Source organism: Micropterus dolomieu, linkage group LG05 (assembly GCF_021292245.1).
Source record: "Micropterus dolomieu isolate WLL.071019.BEF.003 ecotype Adirondacks linkage group LG05, ASM2129224v1, whole genome shotgun sequence".
NCBI classification, from domain to species: Eukaryota; Metazoa; Chordata; class Actinopteri; order Centrarchiformes; family Centrarchidae; genus Micropterus; species Micropterus dolomieu.
The window spans coordinates 4930725-4946156 of NC_060154.1; the positions used below are offsets into that span (position 1 = coordinate 4930725).

The 15432-nt window shown below is 40.1% G+C and overlaps 1 protein-coding gene across 5 annotated transcripts; it reads left to right on the forward strand.

The window, feature by feature from the left end:
- The first annotated feature begins 115 nt into the window (after nt 1–115).
- Nucleotides 116–13206, forward strand: ttc14 (tetratricopeptide repeat domain 14). Of its 5 annotated transcripts, none has more exons than XM_046049987.1 (12): nt 116–740; nt 1104–1234; nt 3939–4138; nt 5271–5355; nt 6334–6463; nt 6610–6765; nt 7447–7518; nt 7841–7960; nt 8599–8721; nt 9230–9347; nt 11118–11199; nt 11333–11475. In XM_046049987.1, the coding sequence occupies exons 1-11, from the start codon at nt 607–609 to the stop codon at nt 11184–11186; spliced, it is 1338 nt and encodes a 445-aa protein (XP_045905943.1). In that variant the 5' UTR covers nt 116–606; the 3' UTR covers nt 11187–11199; nt 11333–11475. The 5 variants fall into 5 exon arrangements, with proteins under 5 accessions (XP_045905943.1, XP_045905942.1, XP_045905944.1 ...); XM_046049984.1 differs by having other exon boundaries at nt 117–740; nt 11096–11199; nt 11333–13206; XM_046049985.1 differs by having other exon boundaries at nt 117–740; nt 1107–1234; nt 11096–11199; nt 11333–13206.
- The last annotated feature ends 2226 nt before the right edge of the window (nt 13207–15432 follow it).

The following is a 15432-nucleotide window of genomic DNA, read 5'->3' on the forward strand; positions in this document are numbered from 1 at the left end:
CAAAGCGACGGAGAAAAACTTATTCTCAAATCAGTCAACATTATAGTTCCTAGGTGGAACTTGTTTCTCCCGACACTTTCAGTGTAACACACTCTGCGCATGCTCATTAGCCCATGTTTATTGGCCATGCACGGAGGTTTGAGTAACGCAAGATGAGTTTGCTGCTGTACCCAAAGTTTGTGCAAGTAAAGCGATTGTTGTGGGTTGTGTTATAGGAATACAGAGAAAAGTTGCATGTGTGAAACAATTGGAAAATTGTTGACTTTTTACGAAGATAACAAACTTCAGATGTCAATGTACCGTAGTGCTAGCATGACTGACTAGCGTTTGTTTTGCTAGCTTAGCTGAACGACACAGAGCAACGTTGTTATCGTACTTACGTCCTTTAAACTGTATTTATTTGACATTTCGCGACTTGGCGCATACATCTGATAAACTGAGGTTTAATGAATATTAAAAATTATATCTTTACAAATAAGACAAATATCGCATTGGCTACATTTTGCTAACAGCTAAATCGATTTAACCTTAGTTAGCCGACGGCACTCAACAGCTGCCGAGTTTGACCTGGACAATAATGTGACTGAACACCTGTAAAAACAAAGAATGGACAGGGAATTGTTGAAGCAGTGTCTGACTTATCACGGAGAATCATTGTTCAACAAACTGAAATGTGAGCAAACCGAAAACCCAGACTTCCAAGCTGTGGTGTCTGACCTGTGCAAGGCCACGTATGAAAGGTAGGTTAGGCAGTGCCTTTAATCTAAACATTGTTTTCTACTTTGAGGTTATGGATATATTTCCAATTTGGATACAGAGTTTAATATCCTATTTGAATTTCTATTGTAGCTTAAAAAAAAAAAAAGCACATATCATGCATTGCCCGTCTAAACTGTCTTTACATTTCTGTTTTTCTCTTGTAACGTTATTCTATTAAAAATTCTTCTTATAAAGGCATTGCTAATAGTGTAGGAGAATTCAGCTGTTTCTTTTGCATGATTTTGTCTTCCTATGCACGTCCTGTTTACCAGGTGCATTACGCAACACTTAGTGTGACAAAAGATTATTCACTAACATGTGAACATGTGTGTTTTTTTGTGTAGCAGGGGTGAAAAGCAGAACAGCCCCCTTGTGGAGCAGTTCATTGCCAGGAAGGCTGACATCCTATTCTGTCCAGCATGGAAGACTGCCACTCATCAAGAAGAGGAGCATGAGGAGGAAGAGGAGGCTGCAGGTGTGTGTTGGTTCGACCACATACTGTATCTCATTTGTCAAACAACAAAACTTTGCATCATAGCCAACATCTTGTAAGATGTTGGCTATGATGCTGAGCTCTCAGCTTGTTAAACCTCTGTTCTGTCATCTCCTGGTTTCTGTGATCAGCTATACTGTTTCTGTGTCAGACAACAGAATACGTTCAAACATGTACATTAACAGAGAAGCAGCAGCTTCAGTGCTCTGACTTGTCTTCACAGGATGCTTTCAGGCACATTATTGAGTGCAGGTCACCTGCTTTTTGGACACATCCAACATTGTTTCCCTGAGCAAGACACTTAACCCCTAGTTGCTCCAGAGGTGTGCGACCTCTGATATACATCGCAATTGTAAGTAGAGCCCGACCGATATGGGATTTTTAAGTCCGATACCGATTTCGATATTTGAGGATTTTAAAATCTGATAGCCGATATATTGGCTGATATTCTGTTTCCCCCTTATTTTAAGAAACGCATAACATAAACAAAGATTATCCCTAATATTTGTTATGTTGAGACCTCACCAAGATACCATGACATAATCCATCCATCGTCAACTGCTTATCCCGCGTACAGGGTTGCGGGGGTTGGAGCCAATCCCAGCTGACATCGGGCAAAAGGCGGGGTACACCCTGGACAGGTCGCCAGTCCATTACAGGGACCATGACATAATGCAGTCTAAAAATAAACTTTTATTGTTAAAAATAGTACTTTGAACAGAAGTACAGCAAAATATTCCTCCCTAGCGTAGTTGCTAGCAAAGACCACCCGACCACGGGTGTTTATTTGTCCAAAAGCTGCAGCGCTGCTCCCTGCTCCTGTCCCACAAGTTTAGCAGCTCTCAGCTGGCCAGCAGATTTTCAATTCCCCGCTCTGCCCGGTCCTCTCCACACAACGCTCTGAAGCAGTCGGTGACGTACGGACAATCTCAACAATGATAGGTAGGGCTGAAACTAAGTGTTGTGTAATACACCTGGTAAAATGCTTCGACACAAATTCTTTGCATCGATGCTTCGTTTAATCCGTGTAAGACTGCCGTCATATTACGGCAAGTTGTGTGAACGGCACGGCCATCCGTCGACGCTGAAAGTCGTGTAGTCTTGCACGAGCCTTTAGTATAACTTGTATAGCACTCGGGTGATGTTTGTATTTGTAAAGCAGCTGTCTGGTTGTTCGTCTGATGTTTGCTGTATGACACACTATGACTTTCCGAAAAGACTAATAAATATCTATCTGCTATAAACGTGCACAGCTGATCCCGTTACCGGGGGGGCGCCAAGCAAAAGTACTTCTTAAACGACGCATCAATGAATCGTTCAAATAATTTATAGAAGCTTCGAATACTAAAATCATCGTTATCTGCAGCCCTACTGAAAGGCTATCGTGACTCAGCGTAATGCGACTTCTTCACTTGAGTTGAAAATATTCAACTCAAATATTTGCTTTGCGCCGCCTTCCAGGAAGTCGCGGCTCTACGCGTCTTTGCATTGTCTTTGTATGTAAACTCACCGCCCCAAACTCTCACTTCGCTTTTGGTCTGAAAGCACCATTAGCCTCCACTGATAAACACGGCATTAGCTTTGTGGCTAATTTAGCAACAGGCAACGTTTGCTGCTGTTGGCGATGTTAGAAAATATTTTGAAGTAATAAATTAGAGAGAAATGAGAGGACATGTCGCTAAAACTGCCAAACTGTTTCAGAAACTGTAACATTAAACACACTACTGAGCCTGGTGTTTTGAAATGTTTATTTTTTATTTTTTGGCATGAAAATAATGCCCACCTCCCTCTGCACGGTTTGGCACACAGGTGAACTGTGTGCAAAGTTTAACCATCACAGTATGAGAAAAAGTTTTAATGCCACTGTTACTTTTAAAGTAATAAATATATATAACTTTACATCGCGATGCAGTGAAAAGACAGAGAAGACAGATGCATGTTGTGTTTAAGCGCAGTTAGTGGGTAAGGTGAGACCGACTGATTTAAAAGCAGTCACTTTCGAGTGTCATTCAGTGAAACCCCCTAGCTGTGACTTTGGGCATGTTCACACTGGTGTAACAGGGACACTGCTGTGCTTGTCATCATAGAAACAGATCATCAGGTTTTGATGTTTATTGCAGCTTCAGTAATAGTGTGTGTGTGTGTATATATATATATATAAGCAAACCCTAGAGTCGGGGTTTGAGGGTGCAGCAACCCGGTCTAGATGTAGAAGGGAATGCGTTGCCTAAAAAGTTAGGTTGGGAACCGCTGATTTAAGTCATGTAATTGACATGCTCACCGGGAACACTGAGTGTGAGCGCTCCTCCTGTACTGGCAGAGCCGATGTTTTGTTCTGTGGTGCTGCAGTGTTTTGAAGAGAGGAGCTACAGCATGCCCTCTAGTGGGCAAACTATGCAACACTCATGATATGAGGGAAGGATCCGACTCTCTGTTTCTCTTTTTTAATAATCATATTGGCTGTTATAAATGCTGATGCAGATATATCTGCAAGTAGCATTTATCGGCCGATAATATCTGCAAAACAACAAATAAGTCGGGCTATAATTGTTAGTTGCTTTGAATAAAAGTGTCAGCTAAATGACTAATTATTAATTATATTATATGCAGGGCCCATGTTTATATAGATAAATGCATTTTTTTAATACATTGTGTTTGATTCAGCTTTCTGCCTGTGATTTACTAGAGCCCTATGCCATCATGCCACCAGTGGAGTTATTCATGGAGGTTTCTTATGAGGAAAGAAGAGCCATGCTGTACAGAGACTTGGAAAGAGGAGACATTGTGGTGGGCAGGATCAACAACATCAGAGAATACGGCTTCTTTCTCACTCTGCTGTGCACGGCAGGAGGATTGAAGAGAGACATAGAAGACCTAGAGTTGTCGGTAAGTCAACAAGCTGAATCAGTTTAATGTACTCGAGCCATGTCATAAACTTTGCAACATATTAAAACCAGTTAGTCAGCCACTGTACATATAGAAGAATTGGATTGTCAGTTGGCCAGCTATACAGGAAATGCCAGTTGTGAATTCCTGAATGACTGGCAATAAGGGTAAACTATGTGCCACTTAGTACACCATGCAGGTTGAGAATTTTAGAAGATTGAGAAATTTATTAGGGCTGCAGCAAACAGTTATTTTCATTATTGTTTAATCATCCAATAATTTCCTCAATAATTGTTTAGTTTACAAAATATCAGTGAAAAATGTCCAAGTTGGTATCTCCATATCATTTTGTCTGACCAGCAGTCCAAAAGTTATTCACTTTAGTGTAATATATAACAGAGCGAAGCAGACACTCTTCACATTTGAGAAGCTGGAACCAGAGATTGTTTGGCATTGTGAGTAATCCATTATCAAAAAACTGGTCAAGTAATTTTCTGTCAATAGACTTATTATTGACAGTGTCATAAACTTTGCAACGGATTGAAATCAGTTAGTCAACCATTGTAGATACAGAAGATTATCAGTTGGCCAGCTATACAGGAAATAACACTCTGTGGTTCCTGAATGATTGGCAGGGGGGGTAAACAATGGGCCTCACCGACTGAGAACTTAGGTAAGCAAAGTCACATGCTGTTCACAGTGCGTGCATCTCAGCAATGAATACCACATTATAAGCTTCATTTGATCCTGGGAATCTTTAGCTCTAAAAGTTCAGAAGGACCGGCACGACTGGCAGTCCTCCAGGAAATCACTGAACTATAGTTACTTTAGTAACCTCCTCGTTATTACGTTCTTGTCCAACCACACACCTGATGTAAGATCTGGAGGCATATCTGTTCTGTTATTGTTTAATGAAGGCTAAACTATGGAGGATATCTAAAATAGGCTAAGCTCACCATCCATCGTACAAACTAATGCATGACTGAGACATAAGAAATAAACCCATGAGTTTATCTCCTTCTGGATAACCAGGAAACACAGTGCAGTTCCCCCACAAAACTTATTCTCAGTCTTTGATTGTCTCCGGTAATTATTTGTTATTTATTTCTTTCTTTTCCTTTTGTACCTTCAGGCTCTGTGTCACATCAGAGAAATTCCCTCCACTGGCAGCCATGATGATCCCCTGTCCTACTACCAGATTGGGGACTTCATAAGAGGTTAGTGTCTTAGTTGGTTCTGTCTTAAACACCAAGCTGTTTATAGACACCTAGATTAAAGGCTTGTTTTTTCTTAAGTTTATTACAAGGCTTTGATTCTCAACAAGCTGACTTTTGACTCACAAAGGTTTGGGTAAAAATAGACTTTGATATGAACGAGTGGAGGCCAATTATTTTGCGTTATGCAGTTTTCAGTAGGTGTTCAATTGCAAAAAAAAACCAATTTCTTGCCACTAGTCATCCCCTCTAGTATTAGAGAATTACATTAAAGGGTTATAATTCACCTTCGCTTTCTTCAGACCAACATTAGTTCCGTGTTAAAAAATGCAGCCCCCTCACGTCAATTAGACCACTGTGTTGGCACATTGGGGGTTGCAATGCAAAGGTCTCCAGCAAATGTTATATCATGTGACAGTACACTGCATTGTTAAATTAAATTCTGCAGTTTATCTTGTGATCATCAGGGCAGAGGATAAAATGATTGCCTGTGTGATAATGTTTCAAAATTGTGAAGTCCTTCCTAATACATAAGCCAATATGAGGTCTTTTGGCAGAGAGAGAGAGAGAGAGCGAGAGAGAGGGAAAATGGTCAACAATAAGCCTCAGTTTAGCGTCGGCTCGCAATCGCCGTGCACAAAAACACGATTCGACTATCAGTCGACTGTAGGCAGGACTTGACAATTCTGATTCGAAGTGATGTCTCTAAATGCTTTGTTTTGTCTGACCAACAGTCCAAAATATTTTCAGTTTACTGTGATACGTAACAGAGGTTGTTTGGCATTTTGATTAATCAATTATGAAAAGAGTAATTTTCTGTCAATCAACTTTCATTGAAGCTCCACAAAATTTGTGCATGGCTTTCAGACTGGTACCAATCAGATTCCCTACTAGAAAGCTTTTGCTGTTTTTATCACTCCACACCTCTGATAGGAAAATAGTAGAAATTTTTCCTAAGTTCTGCCCTTTTTTGTTCTGTAGCTGCAGTGAAAGATATTGACCGCTACCAGGAGAAAATCACCGTTTCCCTACACCAGGCCTCTCTTTCTCCCAGCTTGGAGCACATCAAACTGGGTGTCGTTCCCCGGGAGGAGCTGCCCATACACTATAGGTAACTACACAACATGAAAAAATACGACAAAATAATAATAATAATTATAATAAAAATAATGATGTGTTTTTGTTGTAGATCCCAGTTAGTGTTCAGTTCTAGCGCGGGACTTTGACTTGTCCTCTCGTCTCCTCTCTTCTGCTTAGTCGTAGCATTCGTGCAGCCGCTGATTCCAGTGACACGTACGAGTGTATACTGATGAGTTGCCATGGTTACCACAATCCCTCTGTAGTGGACTACCTGCTGGAGAAGGTGGGAGTTAGTGACACTCACCCACCATCAATGATGAGAGGACTTCAGAGGTATAATGTCGACTCGCTGACCCCTTGTTTTCCAAGACATTAAGTAAAGCACCTCCATATTCAGTTGAGGATTGTATTAGCCAGAGACTCATAATTTCAGAAAGTTAACTGGCAAGTGTTTTGGTTTCTCTGTCTTACTTGTCAGAAAATGAGAACCCTAAGCAAAGGATCAGTAATGATTGCACCGGGTGTTACATGATGATGTTAAATCAAACAAAGATGCGTAGCAAAGAAGAGCTCCACTCAGACTGAGAACAGGTGGGGCTTTGTAGCAGGGGAGCACTGGACCCACGTGCAGGCACAGTTCAGAAAGTTCTTACAGTCTATAGTTATAGAGCATTTTTGGACCCACGCAAACTTGAGGAGGATGTGACGTTCAGTTGTTTTAGCTGATCAGATGTCTGTAGACACTGGAGATGCATATTAATACCTGGTGTAAATGTAATCAGGTTAAAATCATATCTAGACACAATCAGGATACGAAACACATTTTAATGCCAGGTGTAAAAGTGGTCTCTGAGTGTTTAAATGTCAGAAAACCTTCTTTCCAAGTTGAAAGGATTAGCTTTGTAGGTAGGCTGCTAAATAGTGGTACCCTGTAAGAAACGGATGCCTACAATGTCGAGAGAGGACTGCTTTGAATGTCACTAGAGTTCTTTCCTGTGCCTCTTTTCTCCGCAGTAAACTTTTCCAAGAGGAGGATTTTGCGACTGCAATCCGGAAGAAACAGTCTGCATCGTGGGCCTTGAAGTGGTAAAGTTAAACTCTGAACTTTGAGCACTGGAATATGTAGATGGACTAGTGCCATCCTTGCCCTTCTATATAGTTTTAATATATATGTAAACTCTATATATATATATATATATATATATATAATATAGTTTCAATTACGCTTTAATTACTTGTTTAATGAAATGTATGGGGTTGATTGATGTAGTTTGTATGATGCTTTGGCAATATTGTTACGCATTCATGCCAATAAAGCTAATTTGAATTTATATAGTCTTTCTCCTTCGGGCTTCTTCTCACTTGACATTTAATTTAACCCATTTTCCATGTTCTTTTGTTCTTAAAGTGTCCGTGCAGGTGTGGACCACTTCAAACATGGTCGTCATGTGGAAGCCATGAATGAATACAACAAAGCGTTGGATATTGACACTAATAATGTAGAAGCGCTGGTGGCACGTGGAGCTCTGTGAGTTGCTTCTTTTGATGTTATAGCACTGTAATTCTTGAATTATTTGACATTCATGTATTGTGCAACCATACTTCACAAACCATCTACTTTGTGTGCGTCTTGGTGAATGTTAAAAAAGTTGTTAATAAGAAATGGTTGAAAATACAGTGAGCTATGAGAAAGCAAAGTATTTTATGAATTACATAACAGATAAATGATGCAGATAATTGCAGTAATGTTGTGCACTTGTTAAATTTTACTTGAATATATTTATATTGTGTGTTTTACGCATTTAAACAGCAAACTAGATTTTATAATTCCCCTGTATGCATTAATTATGTATTAAAAATATAGTTAATCAGTCCCTCCAGGATTTCACAGGATTTAAATTTTTTGTGATTGTTGTGGCCTAAAATGCCTGATTTTGTGGCAGCTTTTCTAACGTCGGATGTCCTCAATGTGTTTCTGCCATTCTCTGCAAATGTTTTGCTGTGGCAAAGTGTTTGTCACTAGACTATTTCCTTTACTGTTCGCCCATATTATTACAGGTTTTGCTAAACAGTTTACCCTCACTTTCCCACTTGCTGCATATAGAATGATTTTCTTTTTAGATGTTTTTGATCTTACTGTATTTTTCCTTCATTGGGTATTCACAGGTATGCAAACAAAGGCAGCATCATGAAAGCAATTTCAGACTTTGAATTGGCCCTGGAGAGCTGTCCAGATCACCGCAACGCAAAGAAGTATCTCTGCCAGACACTGGTGGAGAGAGGAAAACAGTAAGTTCCAGCTTTGCTTTGCAATAATTCAGTATTGTGAGATCTGAATTCAATACTGTTATTATAAAATGAAAGGAAAATAATTCTTGACTTTAGCTGAGCTTTTCAGGCGGTGCTTTCCCACAGGCTGTACACAAAGCTCCACCAATTAAATGTATTATTTATGCTGAGTTTGTAGAAGGTCAAGTTCAGTGTCAGGGCTATGGTTCAGGTTTATTTTGGCAAATAATGAAAGTTTTGTTGCGTGAAACAAGGACCTGCCTGAGAGTCAAGCCCATGCCTCGAGGTACCCTGCTTGTTTTGTAATTCCAATAGTCTTACTAATCGGTCTTGTTAGATGCATTAGTGCTGCCTCTATTGTACAATTGAAATCATAGTTTGGAGACCGCAGAATCCAAAAAATGGGTTAGACATTCCCAAGCTTAGTCATCACATGCAGATATGGCTGTGGTAACAGGAGTAATACTTGTGACCTTAACTTAGAGGTTTTGTGTGTGTGTTTGTCTAGGCTTGAAGAACAGGAGAAACTAGTAACAGCGGAGGGATTGTACAGGAGAGCTCTGTCTCTTGATGACCTAAATCCTGAGGCGCAGCAGGCCCTGCACAAGATTACAGATGCTATACAGGTGAGCGGGCCACAACACACACACACACAAACAAATAACGCTTTGTTAAGGCCAAATTTGAATGTACTGTTATGTATGACTTCAGAAAAACAAAACAAGTGAAGTAAATTAATGAAGATCACTCAGTATTTTTATTGCCCGATCAATCAGTTTTGTACGTCCATGTTCACATCAGCACCTTAGAATTAGATATTGAGCAGCTGTTTTTTGCTGCAAAACATCTCACCCAGAAGGGACTGTTAAGACAACAGGCTATGGTGGGAGCGTGTGACTGTTATAAAGCCAGATTAATTTGTCATAAAGACAATTAAAATTTCCCCTGATTGGCATTTCTGTCAGTGGCCCAAAACAGATGTAAAAATATCTGTTTGCATCTCCTTTGACAAAGATTTGTGATCCAATCTCCTTATTAATTGGCGCTATATAAATAGAATAGAATTGAATATTTTTACATTAAAAATAGGTGATGTGACTACTTGTGTGTGAGAGAGGTCACTCATTATGGATTAAACACAAAGAATTATCACCAACTTTGCAGTTCCCCTTAGATATCTTTCAGCTCACTGTTTGTGGTTTCTGACCGTCAATATTTCTGTTTTGATTCAGTGTCGTCAGTGCTGATTCAGCCACAGCAGGCAGCAGTTACACTACTTGTCCAGCACCAAATGACAGAGTTCATGAGTAGCTGGTGAACATAGTGAAGCAGTTAGGTTAGCCCCCAAAGAGCCAGCCATTTCCCTTAGAAGTTGGCCAAGTTTTAAGGAGAGTGTAAATTGGGCTTGCATTCGGCAGGTGTCCAGAAACATGACTCCAAATAAATAAAAATGTTGCTCTGTATCTGCTGGATCTAAAAATGGGCAATTCTTTACGTCAAGTTCACCATATCAACTTAAAAGGTGATGCCCAGTGTTCACAGCTTGTTTCCACTTCCCACAAATGGCCCAAAAATCAGTTGTAGCAGGTTTAAATTTAAATATTGCAGACAAGTATGAATCTTACATCTTCACACGTCTTCATTCATTCCTCACGCAAACAAGTGAACAACATCTGGAGCAGAGCACCATGAAGTGCTGTCCATGGTGCTGAATGACAGCATTCACAAGGATGTATATTCCATGTTGCTATGTCATCTTAAAACATCCTGGGTTTAATGCATTAATGCATACATGTCTCTGATGCTGGTTTGTAATTCTGATGAAGTGTTTTGGTGTGTATGTGTGTCTGTAACCCTGGGACTCTGCCCTTTTGATCCTTCAACTGCCACTGCCTTGTCACCTGCCTTGTGGGGGCGAAAAAAATAAACTGCACAATGACAACGACTCCTCCACTGGACACCGGTGTGCGCCGTGTGCCTGGTCTAAATATGGTAACGTTGAAACCTTCTCTATTAATGGGGAACAAATGCTGTTTGCTTTCTCTGCACATTTCTGCCTGTATCTCTCTATTCATCCGTCTGCTTCTCTGTCAACTACCGTGCTCCTGGATCACACCATTTTTTCTGTGGTAAATAAATTACTCCGATTATTTCTCGACCATCTATGGTTCATTATCGTGGTGTTCTTCTGTCCTTCTCAAATATTTGGCTTCCCTTTTCCTCCCCATACTTTTTTACTACAATATGAATGACTGAATAAATGAATGAATGTGTGAATGCCTGTGGTGCATGTCTTGGGTCATGGTATGTATGTGTTTGAATATACCTCTGTGGACTTTTGCCTGTCATGTCTTACCTTGCCGCGACCATAAAGAAATCAATTCGCCTGCGAGAAGAAGCGTTGGCTAAGGAGGAGGCGAAAGCTAAGAGCCAGACCAGCGCTGAGAAATTGCGTAAGCTCTTAAAAGAGGAGAAGAGGTGAGTTGGCTCTGATCTTTTAAAGGTATGACAGGTAAATATACTGTAGATAAAGGCATGTAGGTCATTTCATAACTTCAAAGCATCAGCTGTTTTATGAGAATACAATTTTCAGTAAATGTCTTGTCCACAGGATGAAGAAAAAACGGAAGAGATCAGCCTCTTCCTCTTCGTCATCCTCCACTTATTCCAGGAACTCTTCTCCTCCCTCATCGTCTTCCTCCTCTCGCAGACGGTCCAAAAAGAAGAAGAAGAAGAGGAGGAGGTCTGAGCGGGAAAGTAAACGCCATTGCAGGATCTCCTCAAGGGAGAGCAGGAGGAGTGAGGAGGGTAAGAGCGAGAAAAACGGCAAGGAGGAAGAGAACGACGAGGTGGAGTGGTATCCTGCTCCACCCAACACCTCCGCCACCTTTCTCAACCAGAAGGGAGGCCCCGGGTTTGGAGAGAGGGATGAGGTAGAGGTAAAGGAGAAGGATGCTGAAGATAAAAGGATCTGTCAACTGTATTCTTTGTCGGCGGCTTCAGAGGAAGAAGAGTCTGACTCCTCACGCAGAGAAAGGAAGAGAAGGGGTAGGGAGGAGAGCAGGACAAGGAAAGGGAAAAACAGTCTGAGTAGGAGCCCAGAAAGAGAGGAGAGGATGAGCAGGAGTAGAGAAAGGAGAGGTAAGAGCAGGGAGAGAGGGAAGGAGGACAACTGGAGAGACCGCGATTCCAAGAGGAGAAGTAGCTTAGATGAGAACAGCAAGCGAAAAGTATCGTGCTCGTCGGCTGAGTCTCAGTATTCGCGGAAATCCAATTTCAAATCTGAATATTTAGGGAATTCTGGTTCTGCGCCCAAACGCGTGGAGAGTAGGATGAGACATGACTCTTCCAAGAGGAACTCCTTCGATGGTGGTAGGTATGACAACAGAGGGCGGGAGGAGAATCTGGAGGGAGAAGAGACAAAAAGAGAGAAGGATAGTAGAAAAGTGACAGGGGAGGAACAACGGAGTGGTTTGACCCCAATGTCAGGAGGAGGGCCTAAAAAAGACCTCCCTTCTAATCTGTTAGATATTTTCAATCAGATTGCCCAGTTTGAGAAGGAGAAAGGAGTCAGGCCAAAATAAGAACTCAAAACCAAAAGTCCAGAATGTGCCCAATACTAGTGAGATGAGACTTTGAAATGTGTGTTTGTACCATGAATTAATTCATTCTGGACTGTACATCAAGATTGTTATCTGAATGGCCAAATGTGTTGTTGATTGAATGTCCACAGTTGTAAGTAACCTTCAGTGTTAGACGAAACTCCTGATTTAACTCCTGATTTGAAATGTCTAATTCTGTGTGGTAGAGTTAAGGCCTGTGAGCATCTGTAGTCATTGCTGAATAATAGCTGGTCAAAATGTATTAAAATGTTAAAGGGTTGAAACTAATTAAAACTACTGTCATCATTGTAACTGGCGATTAATAGTGTATTTCTGGAGAAGAATATGTTCCACTTATATCTAAATAACTTAAATATGACAGTATCAATGACAGACGTTACATATTAAAGGATCATTTCAGTATTTTTGAACCTGGGCCCTATTTCGGTGTTGAAATGACTAGTAGGTACAAAAGGTTTTGGAATCCGTGCAGTAGATTGCTTCAACTGGCAAATGAATTCTAAATAAATTTATAAATGATGTTGCACTTTGGTAATTTACTCATTTAGAAGGTAATTTGTGTGTACATTTTGACAAGTTATTACATTATTGAGCAGGTCTGATGTTGCTACAGGCATTAATGTCTTGTTTTGTGTTAATCTTAAATTCACCTTTTTTCTGTTCAAAAAGATACTGCCTTATGTTTACTGCCTTGTGCCATTTTTGTGCATTTCATCTGTGGCTTGTTTCCCAAACAACCTGACTGTTAGTACTACAGTACTTTTTCAAGCTTTACACAATACAGATATTCCAATTGTATTCCAACACATTGTCTCCTGTTGGAAAACAATCTCAGTTAAATCAATAAAGTTACTCAAAACTACATGCTTTGTCATTTCAGTCCTTAATTAAGTTTTTTCAACTCCGTTGCTTTCCCACACATTTGTTCCCTGCTGTCTTATTTGTTTTTGGTTTGATTGTCAGAGTTTGAGAGATGTAGCACAACTGTTGATTAGATACTAAATCAAATCTGCCTGTTTTGTTACCAGTCTACTTAATGCTAATAAACCATGTTTATTTCTTTAATTAAACAAACAGGAATTCTGTTATAGTAATATATCAGCTACAGAAAATATAATTAATTCTGAAGTGTCAAAGCAACAATATGAATATTTTATTGCCTCTTTTCAAGTTTATTGTCACCAAGCCTTTTATTCATATATTTACACACTTGTGCTCCTAATACTGTGTATAATATCAGATATTGACTAAATTAATATTACCCTCTTACAGTTAATAGTGCCGAGTAACTCCATGGAGCCCAACTTGTAACCACCGATAAATGTGTTTGGATTTTCACAAACCTAAGTCATTTCCAAATCAGATGTAGACAAGAGACAACCTGCAGATAAATGAACAACTCTATGATGGAGGATAGCATAAGGATCCAAGGTCAAATAGTCATTGTACTGTCAAGAGTCAAAGCTTTTACTTGACGGAAGGCCGCAGACCATGATGATGTAAATGCAGCAGTGCAGAAATATTCATCTGTGGGGTCGTTTCAAGTGACTTGCACAGGATCAGCTACACACCTGCCAGAGAGGAATACCACTGTATTTTGCAGAGGCATGCTTCTGCTTCAAGCTCAGTAATATGCGTGGAAGAGGATTCATTTTCCAGCAGGGTATTGATCCTGAACATGCATGTAAGCTACTGTATAGCAGGCCTGTTTGATGTCCCAGGAAGAGAAAGCACTGCTGGCTTGTGAGGCTTTCCCACCACAGTCACCAGACCTAAACTTAAGTGACAAAAATTGGGGTAAAGTCCAAAAGTGTACAGCAACATCACACAACTCTGATCTTGGATACTTTGCAAGGGCTGGTTCGTCCAAATGACAAAATTAATATATTCTCACTTTTTTCTTGTGGTATCCAGCTATGCAGGTAGTTTTGGTTTTATTTGACTTTGTAAGAGATATTCATCTCGAATTTGTGTCTCCACCCAAAAAAAATGGCAGGGAATGGAATTTTGTTTGTGGTGCTCACTATGATCAGCAACTCCTTTCATATGAAGTATTTCTTAGGTAGAATTTAGTTCCACCAAAAAAGTTGACTGTGTGTTTTGTGAAATATCCAGAATAACTGAACAGACTTGTTCTGTTGAGTTTATAGCCATGCCAGTGTTATGTCTCATTATGGTTTTGAAATTTGTGGTGCAGAGGATGATTTGAAAAAACTGTGATTCCCCGACTTTTTATCTAGCGCCTTCATCAGGCCTGTCTGTCCAAATACTAATACTTCTGCAAAACTAATGACATTATGTACTTTGTGTTTAGTGCTACTTAGAAAATACACTTAATTTAGATGGTACATATTGTACCTGCTATGCATCAACTTGATAGCATTGTCTTTGTAAACATGTTGATGTTGCTGATGCAAGTACAACCTCACAGAGCTGCTAGCATGGCTGTGGCCCTTTTACTATATAATGGGCACAACAAATGAAAGTCCTTGCAATTTTACTGGTATTACATGTATACATACAATATACATGAGAAAACAGAGCTTGACAGTTCATTTCTTCCCTTGCAGTTGACAAAGCAATCTCCACTCAAGGTCATATCCATGGTCTTTATGAGCAGATAAAGTTTGCTCAGTTGTCATAAAACTGAAGATGTTCAAACTTTCAATTATTTTCAGTGCGTTAAGAGGACCTTGAGAGGAGATTGTTTTGTGAAGTGGGTGAACCGAGCCTTTTAGAAGAGCTAGAATAATGTCGATGCTATGGTGAATGAAAACACCACACCACATCTTTGGAAATGTTCACCTTTTGCAAATAGTAACATACTCGCTGAATTAATGTAGTTTTTCCATCTTATTTTTTGCTAAATGGTAAAAACACGGGGACCTGTCTGGCGGTTTGGAGCTGGCTGCATATTTCCTTTATGAATAACTCATCATGTTATTCTGTAGATTCAACTTAGCAAATTAAACCCAACGTGGCATTATGGCTTATTGGTGCTTTAAGCTACTTGGTGTCACATACCAAATATTAAATACTGGACACACACACCATTGGCTGCGCGACCAGCCGTGCGTCGCCCCGTGCC

Bases quoted from the DNA above. Each gene is read 5' to 3' on its own strand.
- ttc14 (XM_046049984.1), top strand. From the start codon at position 607: ATGGACAGGGAATTGTTGAAGCAGTGTCTGACTTATCACGGAGAATCA. The intron at 4,139-5,270 runs GTAAGTCAACAA...TTGTACCTTCAG, and splicing joins TAGAAGACCTAGAGTTGTCG to GCTCTGTGTCACATCAGAGA. The intron at 9,348-11,095 runs GTGAGCGGGCCA...GCGACCATAAAG, and splicing joins AGATTACAGATGCTATACAG to AAATCAATTCGCCTGCGAGA.